Source organism: Alligator sinensis, unplaced genomic scaffold, assembly GCF_000455745.1.
Source record: "Alligator sinensis unplaced genomic scaffold, ASM45574v1 scaffold767_1, whole genome shotgun sequence".
Lineage (NCBI taxonomy): Eukaryota > Metazoa > Chordata > Crocodylia > Alligatoridae > Alligator > Alligator sinensis.
In genome coordinates, this window is record NW_005843271.1 from 107,343 (window position 1) to 119,183 (window position 11,841).

Sequence of the window (11,841 nt, forward strand, 5' to 3'; positions counted from 1 at the left end):
ATTAAACAAGAAAAAGTAAGAAGCCTGTAAAAATGACAAACAAGGGGTGTAGAAGCCTGTAAAAATGACAAACAAGCAAGACAGGGTCTAGAGAAGAAATAGCCCACAACATACATCAAAAGCCAGAGAGATGGAGTTGTGGAGCTTTCATAGACATTAGGGCTGGAAGGGACCTCGGAAGATCATCGGGTCCAGCCCCCTGCCTCAAGGGCAGGAAGTCAGCTAGGGTCAAAGGATCCCAGCAAGATAAGTGTCCAAACGCTTCTTAAAGGAGTTCAAAGTAGGTGCTTGCATGACCTTTGGAGGGATTCTATTCCAGGCCTTGGGGACTCGGACAGTAAAGAAGTTTTTCCTTATGCCCAGCCTAAAATGGTCTTGGAGGAGTTTGTGACCATTGGACCTTGTCATCCCTTCGGGCGCTCTGGTGAACAGGCATTCCATCAGATCCTGATGCACACCCCTGATGTACTTACAAGCTGCCACCAGGTCACCCCTGAATCTGCACTTTTCCAGACTGAAGAGTCGCATGGCTCTCAGCCTCTCTTCATAGGGCCTGTTCTCTTGCCCTCTGATCACGTGTGGCTCTCCTCTGGACTCTCTCAAGCTTCTCCACGTCTTTCTTGAATTGTGGAGCCCAAAATTGGATGCAGTACACCAGCTGCGGCCTCACCATGGCCAAGTACAGTGAGAAGATGACATCCTGAGATTTACTTGAGAAGCATCTATGGATGCAAGCCAGAGTTTCATTTGCTTTACCAGCTGCAACATCACATTGAAGGCTCATGTTCATCTTGTGGTCAATCATGACCCCCAAGTCTCTTTCAGCCATGTTGCTAGCGAGCGCAGCACTGCCGAGCCTATAAGCGTGCTGCGGGGCTTTTTTCCCCAAGGTGAAGTACCTTGCATTTGTCAGTATTGAATGTCATCAGGTTTGTATCTGCCCACTTTTTGAGTCTATGCAAGTCGGCCTGGTTCACCAGTCTATACTCAGGTGTGGAAGCTCTACCCCAAAGTTTAGTGTCATTGGAAAAACTTGGCCAGTTCACTTCTCACACCAGTGTTCACATCGTTGATAAAGATGTTAAAGAGAACAGGTCAAGGACGGAACCTTGGGGGACACCACTGGTCACGGAGCACCATGATGATTCACTTCCGTTGACCACCACTCTCTGGGTCTGGCCTCGGAGCCAATTCTCCAGCCATCAGACTGTGATGTAGCCAAGGCTACAGTTGGCCAATTTTTCCAAGAGGAGATCATGGGACACCAGATCAAAGGTTTTTTTAAAGTCCAGATATATGATGTCAATCTCATCTCCCTTGTCCAGGTGATATGTCACCTGGCCATAGAAGGAGATGAGATTGGTCAGGCAAGACCTACCTGCAACAAACCCGTGCTGGCTGTCCCTCAGGATGCTGCCATCAGTCAGCTTGTCAAGAATGGTCTCTGATAATTTTTTCCAGAAACTTTCCAGGGACTGAGGTCAAGCTGATTGGCCTGTAGTTCCCTGGATCCACTTTCCGCCCTTTCCTGAAGATGGGTACCACGCTGGCCTTCTTCCAATCTTCAGGTAACTTCACCTGAGCATCAGGAGCTTTCAAATATCATAGTGGCTAGTGGCTGGGCTATGACTCCTGGCAGCTCCTTAAGTACTCTGGGGTGCAATCTGTCAGGACCCGCTGACTTGAAGGTGTCCAGCCTCTCAAGGTGCTTCTTTACAAAGCCCTTTCCTGAAGATGGGTACCACGCTGGCCTTCTTCCAATCTTCAGGTAACTTCACCTGAGCATCAGGAGCTTTCAAATATCATAGTGGCTAGTGGCTGGGCTATGACTCCTGGCAGCTCCTTAAGTACTCTGGGGTGCAATCTGTCAGGACCCGCTGACTTGAAGGTGTCCAGCCTCTCAAGGTGCTTCTTTACAAAGTCTGCACTGATGCTGGGTATAAATTCACCCTCACACTGGCTGTCCCACATCATGCTAAGCAGTGAGGTACCACTGGGTTGATGAAAAACCAGCACGAAGTACCCATTAAGCAGGTTGGCTTTTTCCTGAGTGTCAGCTGTCCATTGTCCAATTTGGTTTAGCAGGGGTCCAATGTTACCTTTGCTTTTCTTCCGACTCCCCACATATCTGAAAAAGGACTTTTTATTGTCCTTGATACGTGTTGCCAGGTGAGTTCTGTTGCACCCTTGGCTTTCCTGGTTCGCTCCCTACAGGTACCGACCAATGCAGAATACTCTTCCTTTGTGGTGTTTCCTATCTTCCATCCTTTATAAGCCTCTCTTTTTTGGTGTAGGAGGTCCGCGAGCTCCCTGCTGAGTCAGGGGGGTTGCTGTGCCCTTCTGCTACCTTTCTTCCGAGATGAAATGGACATCCCCTGTGCTTTCAGGATCGTTCCCTTAAGGAGTGACCACTCCTCTTGGACTCCTCTCCCTGTCATGTCATGGGCCTTAGGGCCTCGACAACAAACCTCCTGAGCTTATAAAAGTCAGCTTTCCTAAAGTCGAGGACTTCTGCATTGCTGGCTGACTTGCCAGCTTTGCAATGGATGGTAAAAGTGATCAGCTCGTGGTCACTGTCTCCCAGCTTTCCTTCAATTCTTAGGCCGCTGACTCTGTTATGGCCATAATCTTTGAGGGATTGAACCCTACCCCGCCACTAAACTTGGCTCAGAACTGGCAGTCACTGCACAGCTTGGGGCAGCCAGGACTCTTGGGACAGAGTGCTTCTCCCCAAAGATCACTTAGATAAAGGGTGCTCAACCTCCAGTCTGGGGGCCAAATGTGGCCTGCAGAGCCACATCTGGCCCCAAGTACTTCCCGCAGGTCAGGAAATTTGGTGGCAGGGGAACAGTGGCAAGTAATACTGCCACTCCCCACCCCAGCCCTGCATGGCTGGATTGGGGATGGGTTGCTCCTCAACCCCCCATGGCTGGATTGGGCCCCATCTTGCCACCCCGTATGCCAGGTCTGGCCCACAGATAGACTAAGCACCATCTATCTGGCCCAAGAAGAAGAAGGTTGGGTACCACTGATCTAGTTTGCTTGGTGTTATGCCTGCCCTAGGCAAAGTTTCAAATGTCAGGTCACAAACAGGATTTCCATTCATGCACACGTGGCCCAACTGGTGGCGCTGACCCCAGGACTCTTTCTGGAGTCACTGCCTTGGGGAAAACCCTCACCCACCAGGTGAGAATATGAAGAATTGGGTCACTGCAAAAGTGAATGGATTCTACTCACAGCAGAGCCAGGCTTCATAGCTGTGACAGCAGGGAGAGGCGTCAGCATATGACCACCCTGTGAAAAGGGGGAACAGATGACACATTAGGCATAGGTTTCCTTACTATCAGCTATTCATACTGCCTACAACTCATAGGTAGCCATTTCCCATGCTAGAGGTACTTCCAGGCAGGCATCAGCAAAGGAGAAGGAGGGAGCATAAGATGGAAAGGACGACATGGAGGTGCAGATTAGAATGGGGAGCAAGATCCCATGTCTGAGTGTATCCAAGCCAGGAAAGGAACATGTGGGAAGAAATGAAGGGAGGAGTGTACTGGTGCAAGGCCTGGGGAAGGGAGGGAGCTCACAGTGGAGAAGGAACTGTAACAGCTCAACAGGAAGCCACAGAACAAAGAGACCTCACATCTCAGCCATCTCAAGAAACCCCTGGTGCTGCCCCATCTGAGCAGAACCTACTTTTACAGAGCTTGGTTATAGTTAGAATAATAGGGTCAAGAAGTGACAGTAGCATTCTGCCGTGTTCATTCCCAACCGTCATGGAGAGCACAAGCTTCTCCGGGGCATACAGAAATGCTAGTCCTCATTGTACAGAAATTTCTTCAAAGCAAACCTGCCAAGATACCCAGATCCTTGGCAGGGAATAAAAGGGGTGCAAGGAAAGCCTATCATTTATGTCTCTCCCAAAGCTTTGGGAAATTCCAGATCCCCAGGCTCTTTTATTGTAGGGGATGAAGAAACCTGCCACAAGAACTGGCAGGTAAAACTCACAGTCTCTGTTTGCCAGAATGTATCCACAATCGGACATCTCTCGTCTCCAATAACGTGATAGTACCACAGCCAGGCTTCGGGGTTAATGGGCTCACCAACAGTCCCCAGTATTTTCAGAGATTCCCTACTGCATCTGCAGTGAAAAATGGTGGCTTTTACAGATGTCTGCTCTAGCCTAGCCAAGGCCAGAGAAACTAGCTTATAACCTTGCTTATGAGCATGTCTGTTTTGGTAGAAGGGGAACTCATTGACCTGCCTAAAGGAAACAGAGTTTGAGTTTTCACAGAAAGGTTTAGTCGCTTCTAATTCTCCAGTGATTTCAACATATACAGAGAAGGGAAGGACACAGAGAGTAACACACAGACCCAAAAGGTGTGCCTTGATTGTCCCTGTGACTCAAATACAAAGTACCTGAAGTATGCAAAACAAAGCTTAAGGAGGATTTCTGCTGCCTTCACCCTACAGTCTGTCTGGAAATGAGAGGCTGGCTGTAAACATGGAATACTCAGGATGCAAAAACTCTTCTTTCCCATACCCCACTTCCCTGTCCTGGTTTGGATTTTGGGTGTTGATGAGCTCTGTTCTTCCAAACTACCTAGGAATGTCCTACAACAGTAGTGCTCAACTTTTTAGCCAGGTGGGGGGCATGGTGCCCATCTGCGGGCTGAATCAGGCCCTAAGGGCCCAGAACTGCCCTCTCCTGCCCCCTGCCTGCCAGGATTCCATCCCAGGGTTTCTGCCCCCTTTCAGCCCTTCCTGCCCTCTGCACACCGGGATTGGGACCTGGGGGCCTGGCACCATCTCCTCCGAACCCTGCACACCAGAATTGGGGCCCAGTGCTATACACTGGGATTGAGCACCAGATCCAGCATGCCAGGGTCCGGAGATTTGGTATCTAAGTAGTGCTGGCATTGCGCCTCCAATGCCAAATTTCTAGACCAATGGGGAGCCCTGCAGGCTGAGTGACACAGCATCATGGGCTGGATCTGGCCCCTGAGCCAAAGGCTGAGCACCCCTGCACTAGATTATACAAGTTACTTACAAGCAACTGAAGTTCTTCAAGGGGTATTTTTCAAATGTACATTTGCACTGGTGGGTATGTCTCCCACCCTGCACTTTGACTAGAGAATTCCCTGCCTTAGTAGTATCTTCTGTGAGGTCTAGCCCCACCTCTCCTCATATCCCCACACTGTGGATAAAAGTGTACTACTACTTCCTGCTCACCTGTTTCTTCTCAACTATTGCTGCTGGGAACCCATCATCCTTCGTGCTCAGAGAAGGGCAGGAACTTTAAGAACTCTGGAGTCCCACATGTTCCCAGGCTGCTTGGTGCTATTAGAGCTTAGAATGTACCCCTCAACCAAGCTGTGCTTACTTTTTGACAGGCTCATCTCCAGACTTCATAAGTGCTCGGATGGCTGTGGGTGAAGTGTAGAGCTTGGTCACCTTGTACTTGTCAACAATGTTCCACATTCGGCTGACATCTGGATAGGTGGGAACACCTTCAAACTAAGCACGAGACATTGGTCAGCACAACTGCTCCCTAGCCCTACTTTCTGCAATAGGTCACAGCATCTTCCTTGGCAGCCCAGAGCTCAGGGAAGTAGCATGTTTGACCTGGATAGGGTGCTGGGAGTGCCTCACTTATTCCTGCATTCTCTAGGTGTACGACTGCTTGCATGGAGGAAAACAGCAGGAATACTGAGTGAGAGGAAGGGTCGCCACCTCCATGGAGCAGTGACCAAGCCTCCTCCATGCCCTAGATACTGACAAGCACTGGCCCACCTGGCAGTGTGAAGGAACAAGGCCTGTTTAGAGGCAAGAAGCCAACCTCCGATACTCTGAACAGTTCTCACACTGAACAAGCCCTGCAGATGTGACTGGTTGGGCAGGAATGGTAAGATAGATGGAAGACAGCTGTGTGGGGGGATATTTACCCATGAAGCCATAAAAGTAATTGTACCTGTGAAAAACAACGAGGAAATGTTCTTCTGGTCTCTGCTTTTCCCAGCAAAAAATTCCACCTTGGAGGATGGGGAGAATACAACCTCCCTTCCCCCCACACAGTGGGGTAGTGTCTCATGCTTTCCTCATAGCTACTATTTCAGCACAGAGGTGCTTCTGGGCTCTCTGCCAAGTTCCAACCCCCATCTGCTGCTGTAGCTCTAGTCTAAGTTCTAGCTCTAGCCTTTCCAGAATGAGGCAGGGGCCAGAACCTGGAAAACAGGAGAGGTGCAGAAGGACATGTGTGGATTGGATCCATGCCAGATTGCCAACCTGGTCAAATCTCATTGCCTCCTAGTTGTGGGTCTTAACAGGTACCCAGGACAGGGGACTAAGTGAGTTGGACAGCTATTATAGCAAAAGGTAGTCCCATGATCTCAATAACAGCAGTTGCAACACAGCCAGACTAACAAGTGATAGGAATAAAAACAAGGTGGGATACAACCCCAAATGGGATCAGAAGGTATGCAGCCAGCAAAGGCTTTCCCAGCTTGTTTTTCCCCAGAGAAGTCTCAGACAGGAGGTTAGCCCCTCCTCCAAGGGTTGTTTAGGTACTTGAGATAAACACATACTAACACCTTTCTAAGGAGAACTTAAAATCCCTCCCTCTCAACACCTCAGATTTCATACCATCCACCAAACCATTCCCTCTGTTACACCAGTCTCATGCACTGTGTTCAGTCTGTATTCTGTATCTTGACAGAGCACAGCACTTTGCAAGGCAATGCTTACTGCAGAACATGCCCCCTAGTTTCCAGCTGAATTTTCAATGAAAGCCAAGGAAAGCGTGTCATGAAATTGCACTGTTTCTAGCCTGACTCTCTACATAACAAGATGGCACCAAATGAAGTGGATCAGCTGTGCTGAAATGTGTCCCAGAGCAGCTGATCTGCTACACTGCAAGAAACGGAATTCATCTGTTGCCTTGTAGGGTAAGGCCCCTGCCACTCCCAGGGCTTCGGGAACCTAATCCTGCAGAACAACACTCAGGGCATGCCTCTGCAAACAGGCAAAACCTAGGCTTGCAGGATCAGGTCCTTCCAGCCCCAAGACCAACAGCCTGGGGAGGCTGGAGAGCACAGGCAGTTCTAGGTTGCCTGTGTTCTCTCCCCTTAAAACAAAGAGTTACACTACAAAGCAGCAGCACAAAGTTATGCTACCTATTGTCATGCCCACAAATTTGGGCACTTATGGTATGACAGAGGGCCTGGACATCTGCTTGCTTTGGCTTTCTGCCACTGTAAGAATTCTTATGGCAGCACAAAGATGACATCTGTTTGCAGCCTTAGATAATAAGGAAGGCTGCTCAGCATGACAGTCTAACATCTAGGAGAGGTTTCCAGCTCCTGTGCAGCACTTACCAATACGCTGGTTGCCCCATTTGCCAAAGGTCCATAAGTGAGATAGGAGTGGCCCGTTATCCATCCAATGTCACCTGTGCACCAGTAAATGTCCTCAGGATGGTAGTCAAATACATACTTAAAGGTAGCAGCAGTAAAAATCATATATCCTCCTACCGTGTGCACAACACCCTGCAAGAAGAATACACATGATCAGCAGGACGCGTTCCAAGTGCAAAGCCATAACACTAATTCCTGGTCTGAACAGTGTCCAACTGACAAATACCAGCAGCAGAACTTCAGTACATGACCAGAGAAAGCATAACCCCTCTTCCAATGGGCCCTCATCTCCAACCTCTCAAAGCTAAGCAAACAGGAGAAAACAGAAATTAAACTACTCGTTGGCAAGCTCCTTAACTGAAATATGTCACTTCCTTCAAGGGGAAAGCCTTTATAATTATGTCTGGGACCAAGAAGCTGGGAAAGGGGATGGAGTAAGCCATTGTTAGCCACTGTTCTCCGTGATGAGTGACAAAACAAGGAGCAATGGTTTCAAGTTGCAGCAAGGGAGCTTTAGGTTGGATATTTGGAAAAACTCTCTCATTAGGAGGGTAGCGAAGCATTGGGACAGATTACATAGGGAGGTGGTGGAATCTCCATCCTTTGAGGTTTTTAAAGCCCGGCTCAACAAAACCCTGGCTGGAATGATATAATTGGGGGTGGTCCTGCTTTGACGAGGGGGTTGAACTAGATGACCTCCTAAGGTCCCTTCCAACCCTAATTTTCTATGATTCTATCATTCTATGATTGTGAAACGTACCTTGGGTTTCCCAGTTGATCCGCTGGTGTAAAGAATAAAGAGCTCATCCTCAGAATCACACCACTCAGGCTCACACTCTTTACTAGCATTTCTCATTAGTTCATGCCACCAAAGATCAACATCTGAGTTCCATGGCATCTGAAGAAGAGCATAAGATGAAAACATGATCTCCAAAAGCAGTTAGAGTAGAAAATGGAATGTGGCCCCCAGTTAGACCGTTGATGAGCAATAATCAGACAGGAACAGTGCTGTGCATTCCAAAGCTCTGAGATCTGCCTCCATACATCCACTGCTGCAAAATCATACTGAATAACTACAGCTTCCATTTAAAAATGGAAAACCTTTCAAATGTGACTGAGATACAGACACAGTGATGTCCATTTTAGTCTACAAGATGACATGAAAGCATGGATGATTGGTGCCTCCTGAGACTGGGGGGGCACAGTTTGTGGGCGTTGGTGGCAGGGTGGCAAGCGGTGACCCCCTGCAGAAGCTGGCAGCGGCATTGGAAGCGGGGCGGGGGGGAAGGAGTGGCAAGCAGCGACTGGCTGCAGAAGCTGCCGGAGGTAGTGGGGTGGGGCACGAGCAGCGACCGCCCACAGAAGCTGTTGGCAGTGGCAGTGGGGTAGCAAATAGCGACTGCCTGCAGAAGCCGGCAGTGGCCAATCTCAGGTGGGTCACGTGTCCCCCTGTGAAATGACTCCATGACTGTTATTTACCCAATTAAATACATAAAATAAATAAAGATTGTTAGTAAAGACACCGTAAAGATTATTAGTATTTGCTTTCATAAGTAGTCCTGTCTCTGTGTTATTTTACTTTAACAGATATTGCCCCAGAATTTCAATGCGTCTCAGAACCAGGGACCCTTGCTGCAAAATACAGGTTAAGCAGGTGGGATCCTTGAATTTGTTGTGGTAAGCAATGCACTCACAACCTTTCCTAGGGATCAACAAATAAGCTTGGAGTGTTAGTGACCACTGCTCTAGAGTTAGCTACTGCTTAATGTTAAACTGAATGTCTTCTTCCCACCATTTCTTGCCAGCTACATAAAAGAGCCATTTCTAGTCTTCAGCCCTATCTTACTGGAGATGCCATTACACTGTTCTGCCTAGAGCTCATTGTTTCTGCTTTCTTTTTTCATAGAGCTATCAATGCTCTGTTGAGAAACCCCAGCCAAAGCCCCAACTCATCTTAAGGGGCACAGCTGGATCACATATACGACTTAGGGTGGCTTTACATCTTTTGGCCATTCCTGAGGAAGCCATCTTCCAGCTCCTGTCATCATTTTTGCTGCTCTAGTCTGACCTTCCTCCAGCTTAATCAACACATTTCTGGTAATGTGATGCTTTTAGTGGAGGCAATATTCCAGAGGAAGTGGCACTAATGCTCTGTGATGCCTCTAACTCAGGGGTGGGCAATTATTTCGGTTCCGGGCTACATAGGGAGTTTCGCTTAGGAGGTGTCATGGCTAGGTCAGCACCCCTCTCCTCCCACAACAACTCGCCAAAACTCCCTATGTGGTTATTTTTGTATTATTCTTTGGTATAGACCAGACTTTATCTAGCCAAGATTCCGTACTCTAGAACAGTGTCTCTCAACAAGGGCGGCATGGCACCCTGGGATGCCTCAAGATCCTTTCAAGAGTGCTGGGATCATGGGACAAATTCACAGGAAATTGAAGCTGGAAGGATCTGCTGCCCACACGCCCATGAGATGGGTGTGGGTTCTGCGGGCAGGAGCATGCAGAAACCAGATTGTGGCTCTGCCCTGACAGGCCCCATGCTGACAACGACCCAGGATCCCAGGGTCTCCATGGAGATCCACCAAGAGCCATGCGAGCAGGATGCTCTGATCATGTCCACCCAGCAGAGCACCCTGCCCGCAAAGCTCCCAGCAGGGGCAGGGTCTTCTTGGAGCCCCGTCCAGAGCCATACAGGCAGAGCACTTAGATCACATCTGCCCAGTGAAGTGGCCTGCCCCACAGCTCCCTGGTGGGTCTCCATGGTGCCTGGGGAGCGTGGCTGGGTCCACTGGCAGCCAGAAGGAGCTGCTACTACTGCTGAGGCTGCCAGGAAATGGGAGTCCAGCAGCCCCAGCCCTGATGTGTGCCCCTGTGCCTGGGCTGGGCAGAGCCGATGGACCTGCTGCAGATTGGTGAAAATTGCTCCATGGGCTGTATTTTGCCCACCCCTGCTCTAACTGTACTGGCCCTTCCACCTTGTACTTTAATCTGTATTTCCTGACCTATTTTCCCCAATGAGTCCCTACAGCATGACTGATTCTTCTTTCTATTCAATGTATGATCTGTATTAGTTCCCAACTTCCCTAGGTTGACTTCTTGGTACTGTCTCCATGTCACTTGTCTCCAATGCATTTCTTGGTTCTAAGTGGCCTTTGTAGCTCTTTCCATGCTCAGGTAATCATTGAATTTCACTAGTGTTCAACCAGGTATGCTTTAAGTAACCCCAAATAATGTCTACACTAACCTCAAATAATTCCTTCTACACTGCTCCCTCCCCCTCTTCTTTGTCTTTATTGAATAAACTTTTCAGCAGATTTCAGGCAAGCAGCAAAGATGCAGTTTTTGATTACCATCCAGTAGAGAGATACTGAAACTCCTCATCTTAAAATCCTAAGCTCATAAGCACATGCTTAAGCATTGAATGCTTAAGCATTCTCACAAACAAGCTAAGGAAGTATGGGTTGGATGAATGGACTGTAATGCTGATAGAAAACTGGCTGGATTGTCAGGTTCAGAGGCTAGTAATCAATGGCTTGATATATAGTTGGCAGCTGGTATCAAGTAGAGTGACCCAGGGGTCAGTCCTGGGGCTGGTTTTGTTCAATATCTTCATCAATGACCTGGAAGATGGGATAAAGTGGACCCTCAGCAAGTTTGAGGATGACACCAAGCTGGGAGGAGTAGTAGTTACACTGGAGGGTAGGGCTAGGATTCAGAGACCTTGACAAATTGGAGGACTGGATCAAAAGAAAGTTCATGAGGCTCAATAAGGACAAGTGTGTAGTCCTGTACTTAGCACAGAACAATCTCATGCACTGGTACAGGGTGGGGTCTGCTTGGCTAAGCAGCAGCTCTGAGGAAAAGGACCTGGTGGTTACAGTGGACAATAAACTGAATATGAACTAACAATGTACCCTTGTTGCCAAGAAGGCTAATGGCATACTGGGATGCATTCATAGAAGCATTGCCAGCAGATTGAGGGAAGTGATTATTCCCCTCTGTTGGGTACTGGTGAAGCCGAAATTGTTTTTCCCCCTGGTTGGGGTACTGGTAAAGCCACATCTGGAGTACTGTGTCCAGTGTTGGGCCCTCACTAAAGAAAGGATGTGAAAAAATTAGAGAGTCCAGCAGAGGGCAATGAAAATAGTTAGGGGGCTGGGGCACATGACTTCTGAGGAGAGGCTGAGGGAACTAGGCTTATTTATTCTAGAAAAGAGAACTGAGGCTTAACAGATGTTGTTAAGGAGAGAAGGAGACAGAGCCAGGCTTCCCCGGATGTCCACAGAGGATAATGTGGAAGCCTACTTAGAAGTCTTTGAAAGGACGGCCACGGCTGCAAAGTGGGACCCCAGCAGCTGGGCAGTACGGATCGGGCCACTTCTGATTGGGCCAGCACAAGCCGCCTATCACGTCCTTAAAAGATCCGA

At 48.6% G+C, this 11,841-nt stretch overlaps 1 protein-coding gene across 5 annotated transcripts in view; it reads right to left on the minus strand.

The window, feature by feature from the left end:
* Positions 1–11,841, minus strand: part of ACSS2 (acyl-CoA synthetase short chain family member 2) — a 110,767-nt gene that overhangs the window by 8,942 nt on the left and 89,984 nt on the right. For 4 of the 5 annotated variants that reach the window (XM_025194639.1, XM_006038162.3, XM_006038163.3 and 1 more), the window contains 5 exons: positions 8,170–8,307; positions 7,371–7,541; positions 5,381–5,514; positions 4,006–4,138; positions 3,238–3,294 (listed from right to left, as the gene is read on the minus strand). In XM_025194639.1, the coding sequence (XP_025050424.1) occupies positions 3,238–3,294; positions 4,006–4,138; positions 5,381–5,514; positions 7,371–7,541; positions 8,170–8,307 (633 nt within the window). The remainder of the gene's footprint in view (positions 1–3,237; positions 3,295–4,005; positions 4,139–5,380; positions 5,515–7,370; positions 7,542–8,169; positions 8,308–11,841) is intronic. The other variant, XM_025194638.1, reaches the window with a different exon arrangement.